This window comes from Leptidea sinapis, chromosome 4, assembly GCF_905404315.1.
Source record: "Leptidea sinapis chromosome 4, ilLepSina1.1, whole genome shotgun sequence".
In the NCBI taxonomy this organism is placed as follows: domain Eukaryota; kingdom Metazoa; phylum Arthropoda; class Insecta; order Lepidoptera; family Pieridae; genus Leptidea; species Leptidea sinapis.
The window spans coordinates 13,340,032-13,362,834 of NC_066268.1; the positions used below are offsets into that span (position 1 = coordinate 13,340,032).

Below are 22,803 nucleotides of genomic sequence, written 5' to 3' on the forward strand. Positions count from 1 at the left end.
CATTTTTGAGTGTACGTGGAGTGATCTCACAAGGGTATTGTTATATGTAGTATGTTATGGTAAATAGTAGTATGTTTAAGTTTTTTCTATTTCTGGTGTGATATATTATTTGTAATGTAATGTAGTTTGATTGTATGATTAGTTTTAGTTTGATTTGATTGTTGTTTGCTGTGTTTGTTATTCTTGTTTGTTTGTAACTGTCGCATTAGGTAATACCTGTAATGATAGTTGCTTTGTGTGTGTGAAATAAATAAATAAATAAAAATGTATGTATTTGTTCTGTATTGGCCAATAAACTAAAAAAAAAAATGGGCTACCTTGTGCAGTGTTTCCAGGACGATATGACATGGGTACCTTCGTAAAAATTCGCGTAACTATACCTTTGTTAATGGCCGGCAACGCTCCTGTGATACCTCTGGTGTTGTAGGAGAATGTGGGCGGGGGTGATCACTAAACATCAGAAGTGACGTGACTCGTTTATCCTCCTCTTGAAAAATAAAATTTAATACTTTGTTCCAGGCGTTCTATACAATAAATACCAAGTGTGTGTTAAAGACGAGAGGCAATTAATTTATACGATCATTTTAATACCGTAAAAAATGGTAATCATATTTAATGATTCAATCGTCTAACTTCGAGATATAAACTTAATCAATAAAATCGATATTTTAATATAAGAATTATAATACCTTATCATATAAATATATTAAGTTAAATTAATTTTGGATTGATGTAATATCATGTATTGTTAAAACAAAAAACCTTGCTGGTTTTTATATCTTGTAACATTAGCATAAGATGTTTTAAGACAGATTAAGGGTTTTTTAGTTTAAAATTAAAAAACAGTTGCTTAAAATATTTAATTACTGATTAACAATTTAAAGACTACACTTATCGACATTTCGTCTTACCATTTTGGTATTCCATTCGAGTTGGATGCAAAATATTATTTATTTTTTCACTAGCGAGATATAAGCCATGCGCTAAGCACACACTACTTCCCATGAATACTATTCTTCCCGCCCAATTCATATATGCAAACACAGGATAAACCCAAAGACCAGTCTGACCATAGAGAATAATCAGAAGTGCGATGTATGGCAATACGACACACGACATCAATGTATATCCCAGTAACCGCGATGGGTAAGTTTTATATGACATATTTATCATAAAAACAGAAACCATTGTGTGCATTACATGGTTCAGCCAAACGGGGAATGCTTTTCGCACATGTTCTGGGAATATCAATTCTTTGTCCCAGTAGTATATTGACCAGAATGCTACTGTTACATAGATAGCGAGTGGAAATGCTAAAGAGAACAGAGCATCTTTTATTTTTCTTACAGTCGGTGGCTTAAGGGGAGAGCGCTCGTTTGTTCCAAAAATATCATTGACACATGCCACTATGAAGTAAACTGTTTGTATTACCTGAAACAAATAAATTTGTAAGTAAATATATTCAATTTCAAATATTTTTATTCAAAATAGGATATAAATCATTTATTGAAAGTCAAAAACTACAATCTATTCCAAAAGGTTTGCCTCACACTTAAGAATAGGCGCAACAAACTCAGCGGGCTTCTTTTTTTTTATAAAAATATGGTTATAATGTAAAATTGTACAATAAAACTTATTATTTAATAGCAGGTGGGTGGTCGCTTTATTCCCAATCAGTGGAATCATTAAGAATTCATTTATTTTATAGTAACCTTTACCACACAAAAATGGTTAACAATTCTTTTGAATTTCGTAATACATTTGTTTTGAACATTATCTGGGATCTTGTTGTAAAAGCATATACTACTTGACTATTACTTGATTATTAACTTGACTTAGCCGAGTAGTAGGCATCTGATGTTTGTTCCTAAATTAACATTATGGTTAAGACTACACAATACAATATTAATACAGTTTCTAGCAGTTTCACTTATGTACCTATGTACATACATATATGTAACATTATCAAGAATATATTGGGAGGCAACAGTCAAGATGTTTGTTTCTTTTTAATTATGCTCTCAATGATTCTTTATGTCGGTTGGGTTATAAGGTCGTGCAACGTAAAATGTCATGAATAAAAATGCAAAAGAAACTTTTATTTATCTTTTTAAATACATAAATTGTTGTTCAAAGGCATAGTCACTCTATGGAATTAATTACCGGTTGCAGTTTTTCGACGCTATTCGCTTTAGGTACGTTGTAACATAGATACACATTCCTTACTAATATTGCAATCACTTTTCCATTAAGATTTGGAATCCTATAAAATATGATTTCAATATAAGTTTTTTTTTTAAATTCAACGCAAGGCTTGTTTGTTAACTATATCATGTGATTAGCTATGTTTGCGTGCTCATACTTATATATGAAGCAAATATTTACTTGACGCGCAAATAGCAAGAAGGTATTCAAAGTTAAATATTTATTAGTCAAGTGTTTAAATACAACGTCACCAATACCAATACAACAAATTAAATCTTATAACTACACTGGCCTGCAAAAGTAAGTATCACACTTTGCAAATTAATTTTTTTTCTTAACTATAGAAGGTAGAGATTTAAGATTAGAAACGTTTTGTTGCAAATGTTATAGGCTTTAATTCTTAGAAACTAAAATTATACATTAGTAACATTTTAACTTAAAAAAGATAAAACAATGAAAATAGACATTTTTAGTTTAGTGAAAAAAAATTCAACTAAAATGTATTACATGTTATTTAATTTTTAATTACTGGTATTGCCTCCTCGAGCTCTGATACATACAGATAGTCTGATACAGCTTCGAGCCGGTTTGGCATACTGAACACTAGGTTTCAGAGCCGATGTTGGGGAATATTCTCCCATTCTTCTCCCAGGGCCTGCTTTAGTACCCTGAGGGTAGTAGGTGGTGGTCTGCGATTTCTGACTAGCCTCCCAAGCTCATCCCAGGCGTGTTCAATCGGGTTGAGATCAGGACTTCTTGATGGTCAAGCCATCACGCTGATACCGACCTCCTGAATATACTCTTGTACGATATGAGCCGTGATTATCATGCATCAGCATCGATCCATCACCCATATTTGCTAAATACGGCTCTGCATACTCATTGAGAATCTCTTGAGCATATCTTTGCCCAGTGAGGGTGCCATTTTCTATGGCTACTAGCTCTGTGCGACCTTCTGAAGATATGCCAGCCCATACATGTACACTGTCTCGCAGGCTTGAAGGTATCGCTCACCAGGTCGCCTGTAAACACTTCGCCTTCCATCAGAAGTGTAAACGTAGAATCATCTGCAAACAAAATTTTTGACCATTCTTCTTCATCCCACTGCATGTGTTCACGGGCGTATCGCAGTCTCGCTCGATGCTGTCTCTCGAGTTTTGGGCCACTCGCTGGTCTTCGGGGTTTCAAATTGGCTTCAGCAAGTCATCTTCTCACTGTACTGTCACTAATGTAGTCCCTCCGGGTCTGAAGTAGTTGTTGCTGGACTTCAACTGCATTTTGGTGGCGATTTCTTAACACAGTGGAAATAATATAACGATCTTCTCGGGCACTGGTACACCTGGGTCTGCCATTACAAGGTCTCCTCAGATGGTGTCCAGTCTCTTCGTACCTTCGCTTTACCTTCTGGACCGTTCGTACCGTCACACCCACCATTCTTGCAGTGCGACGCATACTGATGCCTAGTTGCAGAAAAGCCATGATCCTAGCACATTCTTCAACTGAAAGAGGCATGATTAATAAATGTTATGTGCTTTTTAGCATAAATTTTTAAAACAAGACCCATCGATCTTGAAAAAAATTTAAAACAGAAAGAAAAATGTGAATGGTAAAATTGTAATTCGGAAACGTCCACTTTGAAAAAGGAATGGATTTGTTTTTGAAGTTTTTTTTCCGGCAATTCTTAAAAGAAGGTTACCGACTATAAAGTTTTTATGTATAAAATTAAATTCTCTTTGGAGTCCTTTTTATTTCGAAAGTATATCTTGTGAACTTAAAACGTTATCCCAATTTTAAAAGTGTGATACTTACTTTTGAAGGCCAGTGTATATTTACAATACTATGACTACAACAAACTATCATTACGTGGAAGTGTACCAAGAATAATGGCAGCATTTCCGCGTTGGAAAGCTGATCCCCTATAAGTATATTGTATTAAATATATCGTTGTCTTGTACCCATAGTACAGGCTATGCCTAGTTTGGGGCAAGATAATTTGTGTAAAAGTGTGACGATATTATTATTATATACTCTTCATTACAATTTCATCTTATTTTCTATATTTATATATATATATATATATATAAATAAAAAACAATATTACAAATATAAATATAAAAAATAGAGTCCCGCCGGCGTTGGTTCACGACAATTCCACCGGTGGTTAGGGCGACAGACTGAGGAACTTCCGCACGATGCGTGCCGTTCCCAAAACAGCTGCTTTCTGTAACTGACCCTTTATCCAGTTATGAAGTGAGAGCCTCTTGAGATGATGGTCGAGGCTCTTTGCTATAAGATCGTTAACGGAAACGCTATTGGGACAATTATTGTTGAATCAACATCCCACATGTCAGTAACCTCGTGTGCTAAGTCTAGGTACTTCGACAATTTGTCTATTTCAGCTTTCACAAGGTTATCATCACACGGAACGGTGATATCAACAATAAATGCCCGACGCTCTAACCGATCTATCAACACAATATCAGGCTTATTAGCAATGATAGTTCTGTCCGTGATGATAGATCGGTCCCAGTAGAGCTTGGCACGGCTTTTTTCCAGAACTGACTCTGGAGTATACTTATAGTATGGGACTTCAAAATGCACAAGATTGTATCGAAGAGCAAGTTGCTGATGGATAATCCTGGCTACTTGGTTGTGTCTGTGCAAATACTCTCCATTGGCAAGACGAGAACAACCGGAAATAATATGTCTGGTAGACTCACCAGGACGATGGCACGCCCGACATATGTCTACTGTGCCATCCTTTCATGATGTTTTTCCGGTAGTTATTTTTCTTGATAACTTCATCAGCAATTGCACAGGCAAATCCTTCAGTTTCCCCAAAGAGGTCACAAATCATAGCCAGGTCACAGACGAAATCGTGTCTACATCAGATCCGTAGAGAGCCCGGTAAAACCGTCCATGAAGCTCATTTCCCCTCCATAGATTCAAGCGATCTTGAGTACTGAGTATAACCGGTTTTCGCCAATTCTCTTTGGATAAAGAGAGCGGAGTAAGTCCATTGTCTACTGCCACAATTTCTCGATGCACTGCCCATTCTTTACGTAGGAAATATTCCCTGAAATTATACAGCGATTATGCAGGTTTTTGGCACTTAGAAACCCGCGGCCTCCACATTTCCGTGGAATGTATAATCTCATCAAAGATGAGCGTGGATGGTGCATCCGGTATGCCGTCAATAGTTTTCGGACCTTTCTATCTAGGGCGTCAAGCTAGGTGTGAGTCCACTTTAGTATGCCGAAAGTGTATATTAATAGGCACTTACCCAGCTGTTAAAAGCACGTACCTTGTTTCCACCGGACAGGGGACTTTTTAAAACTTTAGTTAGTCGGTAAAAGAAACGTTCCGTCACAAGCTGTTTAATGTCTCTATCTAAAAATCCGAGGCATTCTGATATACCAAGGTATTTGTAGGTTTCAGTCGCACTAAGTAATTTGAGAAATAATGACTCTGAGAGTTGTATATGTTCGCTATTTACAACCCTGCGTCTAAGTACATGTATGGTCGCACATTTATCCACACCGAATTCCATTCCGATGTCATGACTAAATAAATGTTTGCGTGACATTTAATAATGATATCAAGTCCTGTTTATTCCGTGCATATAACTTTAGATCATCCATATATAAAAGGTGAGAAATTTTTTCTCCTCGCTTACGAAACTGAAACCCTAACCTAGTATTCCTTTGTAGAACACCTAAGGAATTAAGAGCTAGGCAAAACCACAAAGGACTTAGACTATCGCCCTGATAGATACCCTGCTCAATACCAATCTTTAAAGGTTCCGAAATGTTAAGATTCCCCGCCGCATCATGGAGACATAGAGCTGTGGTCCACTGGAAAGGCAGACAGAGCATTATCTACTTTGTACAGTTCCAGTACTCGTCTCAACCACGTATGAGGCACCGAATCATAGGCCTTCTTATAATCAATCCAAGCGGCAGAGAGGTTCTTCTTGTTTCGACGAACCTGTTGGTTAACAGCCATATCAATGAGGAGGAGCTCCTTTGTACCACGGGACCCAACCTTACATCCATTTTGAGCAGGGTCTAAAATTTTATTTTCACATAAATGTTTATTTAATGTTGATGTCAATATGGATGTAAGCAGCTTATACATTGTGGGTAAGCATGTTATTGGTCGAAATGTTCTAGGTTCCATGGCACTACCCGATTTATCGAGCAGAAAGGTGATACCTGTAGTCATAAAAGAAGGGAGGGATTCCGATTTAATGGCCTCCTGATATTGTTTAGCTAAGCACTCGTGTGAAGACCGCAACCATTTCAACCAAAAATTTTGTAATCCATCTGGCCCTGGGCTTTTCCAGTTGTGGGTTAAACTAATTGCGTTTGTGATATCAAGAGGACTAATAACAACAGGCGCCATAAGTTGCAACTGTTCACAGGAGCGCTCAACGGTATATGAATAAAATACTGTTTCATTCCATACCATTCATTGTCAGTGTGGGTGATGGGCACCGACCAAACCGATTATTTTTCAAAAAAAGAATACATCTCATCCATATTTGGCAGGTGAACATCAGTACCACCGGGTGCGTTGTCTTCCCAACTTCTATATACCTTTCTTTGGTCACTTTGGAAGGTGCGATTCTGATGATATCTGTCTGCGCGTTTTATAGCGTCAGATCCGGTTCGCCCAAGCGGAAACTTTCTGCTTTAGATAGTCAATTCGTTCCGTGACACAGGTACTATAATCTGTAGGTTTTATATTTGTTCCAGCAAAGGCCTGTGTCACAAAACGCATGACTCTTGGGCGAGTATTACCCGATCTAAAACAGATTAGTTTGCCTATCTTGGTTCTAGCAGCATTGATACGTTGTTCGATCCATTTTTGCCAATGAGGTGTTTCACCAGCGACCCGTGCTATCAGAATCCGGAAACCTGACATGAGCGATCCGGCATGCTGCAATGGCTGCACAGTAAAGGATCGAATGTGTATTCGATCAGCAAGGTCTTGGCTAGATTGTAAATAGGTATCAAGTATACGATCCAGAGCCACAATATATATTATTATTATATATATATATATATTATCCAATTATTTTATATATTATTATCATCAAATAAGTAATAATTTTTTAACATTAGCTGATAATGTTATCTGTAGTATATATTATATGCTTTATAGCTTGTTAACCAGTATAGGTAAAGCTTAAACTGTATATTACGTCGTGTGTCACAACATCTTCCATGCATGGTCGGTTTATTATTTTAACTATTTGTGCCATTGATATCAATTTTTTCTATAATAATTATCACGGTGGATTGTAAAATGAGTCCAAGATTAAGGATTTCGGTCATGCTGCAATTCCGTCTACAGATTTTCGCGAAATACTCACGGTAAGAACTCACTTCAGCGCCAGTGCCGGATTATACAAGCGCGGGGCCCGTAGCAAATTCTTTCGAGAGCCCTAAATCTATGTTTTTTTATGGCAATAAGGGACGAGACGAACAGGACGTTCAGCTGGTGTATTACAATGCAGTGCCGCTCAGGATTCTTGAAAAAGTCAAAAATTTTGAGCGGCACTGCAATTGCGCTCGTCTCCTCGAGGCATAAGATGTTAAGAATCATTTGCCCAGTAATTTCACTAGCTACGGCGCCCTTCAGACCGAAACACAGTAATGCTTACACATTACTTCTTCACGGCAGAAATAGGCTCCGTTGTGGTACCCATAATCTAGCCGGCATCCTGTGCAACCTCCCAATGGTATGTTGGAAGTATTGAGTTACCGAGTGTCCGATGTGTATTGTCTTAGTTGTAAATTTGTAACGTTTCACGGTTTTGTGACGTCAAGCAAATTCAATAAACCACTGTATCTTTATAAAATTCACTCTAAAAATTATGCTCATGTATGGGTTTAAATATGCGGGGCCCTCATTCGCGCGGGGCCCGTAGCAGTTGCTATTTTTACTACGTTGTTCATCCGGCACTGTTCAGTGCTGCGCTTAGTCATTCACAGTGCGCCTCCGCAAACAGCTCTGTCGTTACGTCCGATGTAGACACCAACGCCGAGATGAATTCTGACGTGTTACCCGCCAGTTCTATAGTTAAAGTAAAAATCAAATAAACTAAATTCAATTAGACTTAAAAGCCAAGCGCTTTTGAATCTTTACTATAAATATTTACTTAAATAACTGAATTTATCATATGTTCGTAAATAGTTGAGCTCGTGAGAAGAACATATACGAAACTCAACGGCCACTCTTTTCAATCAAAAGGAGTATTTTACAATGGCTGTAATATACATAACAAATTAGATTGTGAGGTGCTGCATCCAATATATTAAGAGTCGTGTTTAAATAATATAATAGCGTGCGGCTACTAGATTACTTTTTTTATGACAATAAGGGACATGACGAGCAGGTCGTTCAGCTGACGATAGTTGATACACCCTGCTCATTACAATGGAGTGCCGTTCAGGATTCTTGAAAAATTTTAATTGGCACTACAATTGCGCTCGTCTCCTTGACACATAAAATGTTAAGTCTCGTCTGCCCAGTAATTTCTGCCCAGAACTTACAGACGTTCCCAAATGATATTATGTTAAATTGATTTATTTGGGTGAATTATGTATTTTCATTATGGAAATATTTTTTTATGATTACGGTTAAGTAGGTCTAGTTAGTCACCCGTGTATATTTAATGTTGCTGTATATTACATTACAAAAAAATTAAGCTTTATCAAAAATGCTCTCCATTGGCCCTCATACAAACGTTGAGGTCAGTTACCAATTGAAATACCCACTTTCTCTACAAGACGATTCTTCATATCTTATAGTTTGTTTTATGGACCCTGAATCATCAAGGTGAGTAGACTATGCCATAATTTCTAAGTCCAACCATAGGTTCATATATATATAGGTTTATATTCAGCGAATTACGATCGGGAGGAACTAAACTAAACAATAACAATTTATTACTATACTTGCTTGATAATCTAAATGTACATATTTGTTATTCAAACAAAACAAAACTTATAACTATATTTACAATACTAGGACTACATAAAATTAAAACTATCATTACGTGGAAGCGTACCAAGAATACTGGCAGCATTACCGCGTTGGATAGCAATATATAGGATCGGGACTAGTTAAGATAGATTGTTGTTACAACACATTGCCATCTTCTCGAGAATGAGAATTCTTGTGCCGATTTTTGACATTTTTTTCATAAAAATACGGATCAGTCACTTTGATAGTCAACACCTCACGAAACCATCACTGAATACGGACACTACCCACATTGTATTGTATTTAATGTATGTAAAGGGCACTTTTTTATGAAAATACGACGAGACGATCAGTATGTTCAGCTGATGGTAATTGATACACCCTACCCATTACTATATAATAATAATAAAATAATAAAGATAATGAAGTACCGTTCAGGATTCTTGAAAAACCCAAAAATTCTGAGCGGCACTACTTAAGACTCATTTGCTCAGTAATTTCACTAGCTACAGCCTTCAGACCGAAACACAGTAATGTTTACACATTCCTGCTTCACGGCAGAAATAGGTGCCGTTGTGGTACCCATACTTTAGCCGGCTTCCTGTGCAAAGGAGCCTCCCACTGGTAAAATGTAATTGCACTGAATTGTAATTAGTAAGTCAAACGTCATTAGAGCCGAGAGAGAAGCCTTTATAGAGGTTTCAACATAAACTCGGTCGTTGTGCTTGTCAAATCTTAATGTTGCTCGATGCTAAAAAAGTTCTCGTCAGTAAATAAACAATTCAGTGACGTACTTTTCAGTACCAATTAAGAAGTCGTTTTGATTTTCCGACCTATCCATTTTAAAATCATCGCTAACGACTAATGCGTCTCTTATAAAATCCAAGTCCTACGGCATCTTTTAAAATACGCTACATAATAAACAAGGGCTACCTTTTTTATCAAAGAATACATAATAGTATATGAAAATTGGTAGTAGTTCTAATACTTGCCACGTACAAACAGACTGCGAAGAGATAATTCTATGAAACATGTCCTAGATGGTCCCTTTACTTAAAGTCGATTAGTTAAAGAACTGGAAAACATCTTTACAAAACTTAGACATGCGGCCTCCAACTCTGGGCTTAGTTTAATCTTTACTTCTCTGGTACAGTTTGTTTGCTGTGGAAAGATCACAGAAAGCCCTTTTAAAAGTTACTTATTTTAAGCAAAGATTCTATCGAAATAAACAATTATAAGAAGACTAAGACATACTGTTTTTTAAGAAACTCTGTCCTTCATACTACTTTCAAAAGACACAAAACGTTAGTCCCAGATCCCTGTTATCTATTGAAACAGTGAAAAATATTATTATAAAGATAATTGGTATTAAAAAAATTTTTGTAAAGCGACAAGATACGAAACAATCTAAATAGGTATGTATACAACCTACCAATTAATCAGCGACGGATGACGCAAAATTAATTATATTAAACTTGAAACAATAAGTAGTGCCTTAGGAACCATAGGAAGTGATTTAATAAATTTATCCCAAGAGCAATGTTCGAAGGACTGACTCAAGCAAAATATTGGTTTTTCTTTGCACCAATATTTACTTTATATATCACTTTTTTAATTTAACTATTTCAAGGAATACGATGATGCAACATATTCCGCAGTCTATGTTACAGTCAGCGTCTCTGTTAACATTAAATTCGATGCAATGCAAGCTAAGCTCATACATGCACTCACACTCACACATATGCATCTGCGAAATGCTCATCAAGTTCATTGGCAATCCTGTTTCTGTTTGTACAGATTTTACCGTGCTCCTCACTTATTGTTACAGTATAATATTTTATTTTATTTTATGAAAAACGGTAAGACAAATAGTGTCACTAATAAACGAAATACCTACTAAAAATATAAATGACGCTTCAAAGATAAAAAAAAGGTCGTATAGTTTCCTATTTTTGGTAAAGATAATATATAATAAGTAATAGAAAATAAGTACCCAGAGACCGTCATTCACTATATAAAATTCTTCAATTCAATTATTCAAATATATAAATACTCAACTAAGGCTAATTTATAGTCACTAACTAGCTGACCCGACAGACGTTCTGTAGATAATAAAAAAAATACTGTTTTTAATGTATTTGTCAATAATTTTTCATAACATCAAGAATTATTTCGTAATATATGCTCCTTGTTGTTATAATGTAATTGTTTCACAGCAGAACTGTCAAACCGTGCGTCAATAAATTCTGTCACAGACAATATGTCCATACAAAACAAATATTGATAATAAAAATAATTATGAGCCCCAAATCGCATTAAAAACTATCCTAGCTCTCAAGTTGGACTAAACTGCACTCCATGAAGTAATTCGTTATTTATACATATTATTAGTGCCACATAATTTATATATATTAAGATTTTAAACCTAAGTCTATTACAGAAATTTAGAACTACTTACAAGGCACCAAATTGTCAGGAACAGTACACGATTGTTACACGGATATCCATCCAAATTTTTCACTACTACAAATTTCACGTAATTTTGGTCGTACCATATGCTATAACAGAACAGTACCGCTGCAGCTAAATGGAGAATAGGCAAGGCCATTATATTAACAATTTAAAAAAATTAAAACACAGATTTTTTTACTTGAATTAATCTAGACAACTTTCTTTTTTACTTGAATTAAAAAAAAAGTGGAAATACGTACTCCTCGCTCGGCCCTTGTAAGCGCATTGAAACGATTACATAAAGATAAAAGATCGCTTGTAAGTTATATCACTTATGAATTAACCACGTGTTTACTAAAATTATGGCCAAGTTATTAAAGTCAAGGTAAATCTCAGTTTAAAACGATGAAACAAGTTATTGGGAAAAAAATACTGCATTTTATTGTTGTACATACGTAATGTTTTATAATTATCAATGTATATGCTACTGTTAATCTATATAAATCAGGTATTTTTTACAATACCTAGGCGACCAGGCAATGTATGAAATATTTCGAGCGCATCACATAGCTAGTATTGGGGCTTCAGAACAATCGCTGATACTTGTCCTGAAAACCTTAAACATTCCTTTTAAAACTTTCATTAATACTAATGCACAACCGTTATGTGCGCCATCTGGCGTACTGTCAAAAAACTCTCTTAATGGCCGCGTGCGTAACCGCATCGTCGCTCGTGAAAAATATAGAAAACTAAGAACTAAGATCGATCAATCGAGCGGAAAACTGGGTACTTAAAATTTTTAGTGCCGAGTCTACCAGAAGTAATATAGGTTTTCCAAAACGTTTTAAGTGTTAGTGACATCTGAACTGGCAAAAGAGGTGTGCTCCTGTCTTATGAGTATTCCCTTCAAAACTTCCAGTTTGTAGCCACTTTATTTATACCTATTTAACGGCTAACTAGCTTTTGATATTCGTTGTTTTGGGTGACCTAGGTAATGTAAAAAATATCAACCATATGCACCAAACATAAAAGTGTTCAGGTATCAACCTACCTAGTAATATAAATATCTTACTGGCAATGTGTGTAATCTGATATTCTCTATAATATCAACTACTATATATAACAATACAATCTGAAAAAGCTAAGGCATGTAAATACAGGGGTCTAGGCTCCGAATATGATTTTGTCCCATTCGGTGTCGCTCGGTCCCTTGATCCGTGGGGTCCTAGCGACTTTTTAAGGAACTAGCCCAAAGGTTAGTTGACATCACCGGAGACCGAAGAGCTGGCAGCTACCTCGGACAACGAACTAGTGCAACTATTCAAATGGGGAACCAGTATCTTCGAAACCTTGCCTAAAGGGACTCCTTTTAATAATATATTTTAGTTAATAAATTATATTTTTTAGGTTTCTAGTTTTAGGTGCATTGTTCTAGTGATATGATAATATATTATAACTAAAAACCACATTTGTCGTATCACAGCTCTTCGAGAACACTTCTAGAGAAGAAGTTAGGCGTCATAAATTGAGCACGGCAATACTTCACGCCGGCCCACATTCTAGCGCTCTACAAAGCGCAGGTCCGGCCATATATGGAGTAGTGCTGTCGTCTCTGGTCTGGCGCACCCCAGTATCAGCTCGAACCATTTGACCGTGTGCAACGTAGAGCAGCTCGAATTGTCGGGGATCTGGTGCTTTGTGAACGGCTAGATCACTTGGGCTTGCGTAGAGACGTCTCTTCATTGTGTATCTTCTGTCGTTTTTACCATGGGAAGTCTTCAGAATTCTGCCGACGATGTCCACCTTCGCAAGTCACGCCACAAATCAGGATATCATCGTGTATGGCACAAGGCGGTCCTCTCAAAACTTCCATCATTTGGGCTTCCCGAGAGCTTATGCAAGTGGACCTCCAGCTGCCTCACTGGGCGCAGCATACAAATCGTTGTCGACGGTTTTTGCTCGAATCCCAAGCCCGTGAACGCCAGCACTGGTGATGCCGTATACACGGGCCATGCAGGTCTCTCTCGGGAAAACATCGACCAGTGCCGGGAGAAACTTGTGTCTTCTATCGAGTCCTCTCTCGAGAAGGTCGCGGGATGGGGTAAATTGAACCTTGTCCAGTTTAACCCCCAGAAGACTCATGTTTGCGCGTTTACCACTAAAAAAACCCCATTTGTCGTATCACCGCTCTTCGATAACACTTCCCTTAAAGCCTCGCCTAGTATTGGAATACTGGGTCTCGAAATCTGGAGCGATTGCCAATTCTGTGGCCATCGGGAGGGCAAAGCCAAATTGGCTTCGAAGAAGCTGGGCGTCATCAATAGATCACGGCAATATTTCAAGCCGGCCCATATTCTAGCGCTGTACAAAGCGCAGGTCCGGCCATATATGGAATAGTGCTGTCGTCTCTGGTCTCGCGCACCCCAGTATCAGCTCGAACCATTTGACCGCGTGCAACGTAGAGCAGCTCGAGTTGTCGGGGATCTGGTGCTTTGTGAACGGCTAGATCACTTGGGCTTGCGTAATGACGTCTCTTCATTGTGTATCTCTTGTCGTATTTCCCATGGGAAGTCTTCAGAATTCTGCCGACGATGTCCACCTTCGCACGTCACGCCACAAATCAGGATATCATCCAGACCATCTGGTTGTATGCAGTTTTCAAGGCACTTTCTTCAACGTACAACCAAGCTGTAGAATGGGCTACCTTGTGCAGTGTTTCCAGAACGATACGACATGGGTACCTTCATAAAAATTCGCGTATACCTTTCTTAAAGGCGGACAACGCTCCTGTGATTCCTCTGGTGTTGCAAGAGAATGTGGGCGGCGGTGATCACTAAACATCAGACGTGACGTGACTCGTTTGTCCTCCTCTTCAAAAATAAAATTTAATACTTTGTTCCAGGCGTTCTATACAATAAATACCAAGTGTGTGTTCAAGACGAGAGGCAATTAATTTATGCGATCATTTTAATATTGTAAAAAAGGGTAATCATATTTAATGATTCAATCGTCTAACTTCGAGATATAAACTTAATCAATAAAATCGATATTTTAATACAATAATTATAATACCTTATTATATAAATATATTAAGTTAAATTAATTTTGGATTGATGTATTATCATGTATTGTTAAAACAAAAAACCTTACTGGTTTTTATATATCTTGTAACATTAGCATAAGATATTTTAAGACAGATTAAGGGTTTTTTAGTTTAAAATTAAAAAACAGTTGCTTAAAATATTTAATTACTGATTAACAATTTAAAGACTACAGTTATCGACATTTCGTCTTACCATTTTGGTATTCCATTCGAGTTGGATGCAAAATATTATTTATTTTTTCACTAGCGAAATATAAGCCATACGCTAAGCACACACTACTTCCCATGAATACTATTCTTCCCGCCCAATTCATATATGCAAACACAGGATAAACCCAAAGTCCAGTCTGACCATAGAGTATAAACAGAAGTGCGATGTATGGCAATACGACACACGACATCAATGTATATCCCAGTAACCGCGATGGGTAAGTTTTATATGATGTCAACATTTCCACTATCATAAAAACAGAGACCATTGTGTGCATTGCATGGTTCAGCCAAACGGGGAATGCTTTTCGCACATGTTCTGGGAATATCAATTCTTTGTCCCAGAGGTATATTGACCAAAATGCTACTGTTACATAGATAGCAAGTGGAAATGCTAAAGAGAACAGAGCATCTTTTATTTTCCTTATAGTCGGTGGCTTAAGGGGAGTGCGCTCGTTTGTTCCAAAAATATCATTTATACATGCCACTATGAAGTAAACTGTTTGTATTACCTGAAACAAATTAATTTGGTTAGTAAATATATTCAATTTCAAATATTTTTATTCAAAATAGGATTTAAAATCAAAGTCAAAAACTACCACACATTCCGAAGGCGCAACAACCTCAGCGGGCTTCTTTTTTCTTTTAAAAATATGGTTACAATGTAAAATCGTACAATAAAATTTATTATTTAATAGCTGTGGGCGGTCGCTCTATTCCCAATTAGTGGAATCATTAAGAAAGTCATTTATTTTAGTAACCTTTAACCACACAAACTTTGTTAACAACTTCTTTTGAATTTCGTAATAAGTTTGTTTTGAATTATCTGGGATCTTGTTGTAAAATCATATACGCCTCAGTTCCTAACTCGACTTTGCCGAGTAGCAGGCATTATAAGTTTGTGTTTGTTCCTGGTGTTAATATTATGGTTATGACAGTTTCTAGCAAATTCTCTTATGTGCCTATGTACATACATAACTTTATCGAAATATATTAAGAGGGAACAGTCATGATGTTTTTTTTAATTTTTGCTCTCAATGATTCTTAGGTCGGTTAGGTTTATAAGGTCGTGCAACGTAGAATGTCATGAATAAAAATGGAAAAGTATATTTTATTTGCCTATTTAAAAATATTGTTGTTGAAAAGAATTATAAATTTCACTTTTGGCTATACTCATTTTGTAGTTTTGGTTTAACTATTGAAAAAGAAACTCTGCTTAAATAATATATTTTTACTGTGCAATAAGCAACAGTTTGCAGTGTGCAACAAACTGAAGTACGCAGATATAAAATTGTAAACTGTCAAGCATGAAATAGAACCATTCAGTTGAGGCTACCAAAGTAGACTCTACAGACAGAAATGAACATGCTACTGAACTTCAGGGGCTTTCAGCTTTAGATTCTCTAGGCTGAAACGCCACAAAATTCTGCAACTATATAAGGTACAAATTTGGCCTCACATGGAGTACTGTTCTCTCCTCAGGGCAGGCGCTCCCCAGTTCCAGCTTCTTCCATTTGACCGCAGACAACGAAGACTCGAATCATCGACGATCACATCATCTCAAATAGGCTTCATTCTTTGGCATTGCTTTATGATATGGGATCTCTCTGCATCTTCTACCGCATCTATCACGGGGAGTGAACCAGCAGCCGAATTCTATCATATCCGGAAATCATGTTAAAATACGTAATTCCACCCGCATCATGTTGACGTCTGGCATTCCACAATCGCGCGTTTTGCAAGATACTTCTTGTTTCGCACTGTAATCATCTGCCAAAAGACGTCCACTGCTGGACAAAGGCCTCCCCAAAGATTTCCACGACCATCCATCGGTCCTGCGCTGCCCTCATCTAACGTTTTCGGGCGATCTTGACCAGATCATCGGTCCATCTCAGTGGGGGGCCATCCAACACTGCGTCTTCCGGTACGTGGTCGCCATTCGAGGATTTTACTGCCCCAACGGCCATCTGTCCGTCGAACTATGTGCCCTGCCCACTGCTACTTTAGATTCGCAATCATTTGTGCTTTGGTTCTCCTACGGCTCTCCTCATTTCAGATTCGTTCTCGCAGGGAAACTCCGAGCATAGCCCTCTGAGCGACCATGAGCTTTCTCATAAGGCCCATAGCGACCACGTCTGCGTACCGTAAGTCATCTCTAGCAACACACACTGGTTGAACACCTTCGTCTTCAGAAACTGTAGTATCTGGGACGAGAAGATTTTACGGAGCTTCCCGAACGCTGCCCATCCGAGTTGGATTCGATGAGTGACCTCTTTCGCGAAATTGGACCTGCCTAACTGGATTTTGCCCTTTTACTCGTCGACAATTTCGAGAGTACAGTTCCTAATTGTTATGGGAGTAGGTGCATCGATTTGCATAGTCACTCTATGGAATTAATTACCGGTTGCAGTTTTCTGACGCATGAAGCATGAAGCATAGAGCAAAATTCTATCCTTAAAGGCCGGCGATACACATTCCTAGTAAGGATTATGTATCGCCGGCCTTTAAGGATGGAATTAAGGAGGGCGGAAGGCCTTAAATTCCTAGTATGGAAAAGTTATGATTATTATATTATATTAATGAAAAAGCTTAACTTTGCAATCACTTTTCACCGTTGTGGTGCCCATAATCTAGCCGGCATTCTGTGCAAAGGAGCCTTCTACTGGTAGTTCGCGTTGACTTCATAAATATATTGTTAGCTTTTACATTTCTAGATAAACTGTACTACTACGTTCTTCCCTATACTAAATACTGTGTCCATACTAAAGTTTTGGATAGTTTAGCCGTAAAAGATGGAGCTATTTAATATTATTGTATCGCTTAAGAACTGTAAAATTATAATTACTATGTGCCGGCATTCGCCTTGTGTCTTTTTCTCGTATACTAAATTAATGGGAGGACATAATGGTTGACTTTGTAATCCAGTGTAAAAGTTTTTTGTGCATTGCATACCCTATGTACTAGATCGAGTGTTTGACGAATAGGCATTATACAATGTACGATAGTTGACAGGGATATGAAGTTGAATGCGGTGACACCACTAAAAAGAAAATCATAAATCAAAACCCCTTAGATTAAATGCTACAATAAGAACATTTCATATTAAATGTTTTCAATAATAGTAAACTAAGGTCATCGCCCTGACCTCGCTTCAATGGCGTATAGCTAGCATCAGCTGTGCGGCGTGGTGGCTCAAACGAATAAGGCGATGTTTATTATTAATACATAAATTTCGTTTATGCCGCTACCCGCCCGCCGCCCGCACGTCCTTCGCAGGGTACATGAATGAAATGGGTGTGTGGGCGGGAAAAAATAAAATGGCCGCAGGCCGAGGTATCCAAGCTTTTATAATTGGGTACGTTAATAATCTTTTTAATGTGCTTATTTGCTGAAAATCAATATTTATATACACTACTTGAGGCCAATACACGCCTCAAGATATAGTACAGGATTTTTAACAACCTGTATATTTTTTGATAAAATATACATTATATACCAAAATAAGAATTGGAATTCTATGGAAGTTAGTTCTGCTGCCACCTACGAAAGCACGTTAGATAATTTCCCAGTAGTTGTACCTACAGTTGTTCATACCAGGAAGAAAATGTTAAATAAACTTTTTTGCACGGTATCCAACTTGGTCGAGTTAGATACTTTCGTTGGGTGAAAATATATTCTTACATACTTCCATAACAGGATCGCAGAAAATGTATTAATGTGTTGCGGAATTAAAAATAAATATACTGTGTTACTATTATTATAATATACCTAAATAACTTTATAAACGATTACATCGTTTTTTGATTAACTTAACTAAATATTGAGAAGCGTGAGTTTCCCTCCCCCATGAGTTTTATTTAAAAAAGGCCTTAATTTCAGGTGTGAGGCAAATCTTTTGGAATGGCTTCAGGTAGACTAACTATATACAAATATATATACTCTAACTATAAACAAGTCATATTTAAAATGGTACATTGACTAAAAATAATTGAAACACAACATCTGCAACAAAATGGAAAATGGGCAAAGCTATTCTAAACATATATATATATATATATATTATATGCGAATTAACAGAAAATCTATTAATAAAGACTAGATTTTTTTTCCGCCTATTATGTTAGTTACGAGCATACTGAGACATAATTTTAGCCCAGTGGTTAGTGACCCTGACTAATAAGCGCGGTCGCGGGTTCGATTCCCGGTAGGTGCGCTCATTTATATGATGAATATGGGATGTTTGTTTCCCAGTCACGGTTATGTATTTATGTATGTTTAACTAAGTCTATGCATTTATTCAAACAAATTAAATCTTATAACTATATTAACAATACTATGACTAAAACAAACTATCATTACGTGGAAGCGTACCAAGAATACTGGCAGCATTTCCGCGTTGGATAGCTCGCTGATCCGTTATAATTGTTAATTGTCCGTTAATATTGTATTAAATATATCCTTGTCTTGTACCCATAGTACAGGCTATGCCTAGTTAGGGGCTTAAGATTATTTGTGTAAAAAGTGTGACAATAATATTATTATTATTATATATATTACCATTATTATGGTATTATCAATCATCAAATAATCATCAAATAAGTAATAATTTTTTAACATTAGCTGATAATGTTATATATAGTGTATAATATTATATGCTTTATAGCTCGTTAACCAGTATAGGTAAAGCTTAAATTGTATATTACATCGAGTGTCACGACATCTTCCATGCATGGTCGGTTTATTATTTTTAGTATAACTATTTGTGCCGTTGATATCGATTTTTTCTATAATAATTATCACGGTGGATAGTAAAATGAGTCCAAGATTAAGGATTCACTTCAGCGCCAGTGCCGGATTATACAAGCGAGGGGCCCGTAGTAATTCTTTCGAGAGCCCTAAATCTATGTTTTTTTTAAGTTGTAGGTACTTCTTTAGGCGCGTTATGAAATAAAGTAAGATGTTGAAGTTCCTAAAATTTTCTGACGTTTGTGTCATTCGTTATTTTTTTTTTGTTTCTTCGTCCATTATTAGGACAGGCAAAGGGTAAAAGCCCATACAGCCGTATCCATTCTTTAATAATTAACTGCCAAAGCCATCTTTACAAGATTTTACAAAATTGTTCTGTCTAAAAACGTAGAATAGCACGAGGTTTAAGCCATTTTAATGATTTTTGCTTCGTTAGGCCAAAGAAGATGACGCAAAATTAATTATATTAAACTTGAAACATTTAGTAGTGCCTTAGAAACCATAGGAAGTGATTTAATAAATTTATCCCAAGAGCAATGTTCGAAGGACTGACTCAAGCAAAATATTATTTTCTTTGCACCAATATTTACTTTATATATCACTTTTTTAATTTAACTATTTCAAGGAATACGATGATGCAACATATTCCGCAGTCTATGTTACAGTCAGCGTCTCTGTTAACATTAAATTCCATTCAAACCTTAACTATGACAGCTAATATGATGCGATGTAAAAATTAGTACTAATTATACAAACACACACGCATGCAAGCTAAGCTCATACATGCACTCACACTCACACATATGCATCCGCGAAATGCTCATCAAGTTCATTGGCAATCCTGTTTCTGTTTGTACAGATTTTACCGTGCTACTCACTTATTGTTACAGTATAATATTTTATTTTATTTTATGAAAAACGCCAAGACAAATAGTGTCACTAATAAACGAAATACCTATTAAAAATATAAATGACGCTTCAAAGATAAGAAAAGGTCGTATAGTTTCCTATTTTTGGTAAAGATAATATATAATAAGTAATAGAAAATAAGTACCCAGAGACCGTCATTCATTATATAAAATTCTTCAATTTAATTATTCAAATATATAAATACTCAACTAAGTCTAATTTATAGTCACTAACTAGCTGGCCTGACAGACGTTCTGTAGATAATAAAAAAAAATACTGTTTTTAATGTATTTGACAAGAATTTTTCATAACATCAAGAATTATTTCGTAATATATGCTCCTTGTTGTTATAATGTAATTGTTTCACAGCAGAACTGTCGAACCGTGCGTCAATAAATTCTGTCAAAGACAATATGTCCATACAAAACAAATATTGGAAATAAAAATAATTATCGTTCCCAAATCGAAATAAAAACTATCCTATCTCTCAAGTTGGACTAAACTGCACTCCATGAAGTAATCCCCATTAAAATTCGTTCATTATTTATATATATTGTTAGTGCCACATAATTTATATATATTAAGATTTTAAACCTAAGTCTATTACAGAAATTTTGAACTACTTACGAGGCACCAAATTGTCAGGAACAGTACACGATTGTTACACGGATATCCATCCAAATTTTTCACTACTACAAGTTTCACGTAATTTTGATCGTACCATATGCTGTAACAGAACAGTACCGCTGCAGCTAAATGGAGAATAGGCAAGGCCATTATATTCACAATTAAAAATATTAAACCACTCAGTCACAGATTATAAACTTTCTTTTATACTTGAATTAAAAAAAATTGTGGAAATACGTACGCCTCGCTGGGCACTTGTAAGCGCATTGGAACGATTACATAAAGATAAAAGATCGCTTGTAAGTTATATCACTTATGAATTAACTACGTGTTTACTAAAATTATGGTCAGCATATTGTGAAAAAATGGCTTAATAATGATGCTAATAATAGGTAAATTGATTTTAATTTATGTTTTATTACTTATTTATTGTTGCGTACAGCTATTATTTATAAGCTAATTTTAAATCCTAGTCAATTTTTACTTTTTTATACTTTATGCACGGACGAGTAAAAAAATAAGGACTCCATGTCACCTTACATAACAGTGAGGCACCAAAACAAGCCGGTAAACATGTAAATACATAGCCCCACGCATCACTTACTTAATACAAGCCGATCGGCCGCCATTAGGAGATTAGCCATCGTCTGTGACAGATCAGTTTGCGTCGCAATAAAATATTTTAAAAATGCCGTTATGCGTTGTGAAAAAGTGTTAAAACAATAATATAAAAGTATTTGTGGATATATGATTATCTAAGGGAGAAAAAATTGTGTAACTGGTATACCCCGTAACCGCACACACACTAGCATAAAGGTGCTTCACTTGCTAATATCACGGCGCGGAGTCCATCTTTTTTTACTAGTCCGTGGTTCCTACATGTTATTATTATTAATTATAATATATTTGTGACCAACAATATAACATTGAGATCTCATAGATGCCAATAAGATCGCCTTGTTACATTACCAACATTATTAACGATGCGTAACAGTTGTTTTTGAAATTAATACTGCGGTTGTAATTAAACGTTCGTAGAAACCACGAATCACTTCCGTCACGTCAGCCAATTAATAAGATGTATTAACTAGATGACCCGACAGACTGTCCTGTTTTAATCATTAACAATATGTTATGTTTTCAAAGTGAAAATCCTCACTTCTAGGATTAATATACAAATAAAATTTGAAAAAGCCACACCCTGAGAGTTGAACAAAGCAAACAAGATTTTATAGCGATACGTTACTCGAACGGTTGGCTCAGTTGGTTAGAGCACCAGCAGCGGAACGCCGGAGGTCGTGGGTTCGAGTCCCGCATCGTTCATAAAGTTTTTTAAATTTTATTTGTGTATTAATCATCATTAACTTCAAAGTATTTTCTTTAATTAACGCGTGTGTTACACATTTAAATAAAACACTTTAGAATTTATCTTGTAAAAAATGGAGATAGCCGAAATCCACCACGTTTTAAGCAACTGTTCGCTTTCAAACTTAGCTAGATTACAACTTCGTCGCCATATTGTAATTACTATTTCAAATTTATGTTAAATTTTTACTTAG

At 36.3% G+C, this 22,803-nt stretch overlaps 2 protein-coding genes across 3 annotated transcripts in view; one reads left to right on the top strand and one right to left on the bottom strand.

The window, feature by feature from the left end:
* LOC126979898 (endonuclease/exonuclease/phosphatase family domain-containing protein 1-like) overlaps positions 1–22,803 on the top strand; it is a 301,297-nt gene that overhangs the window by 254,181 nt on the left and 24,313 nt on the right. The gene's annotated exons all lie outside the window — the stretch shown is intronic.
* Positions 1,241–21,500, bottom strand: LOC126979939 (androgen-dependent TFPI-regulating protein-like). Its single transcript, XM_050829535.1, has 3 exons — positions 21,245–21,500; positions 14,946–15,474; positions 1,241–1,431 (listed from the first exon to the last, which is right to left on the bottom strand). Exons 1-3 carry the CDS (start codon positions 21,392–21,394, stop codon positions 1,391–1,393), a joined length of 720 nt encoding a protein of 239 aa, XP_050685492.1. The 5' UTR covers positions 21,395–21,500; the 3' UTR covers positions 1,241–1,390.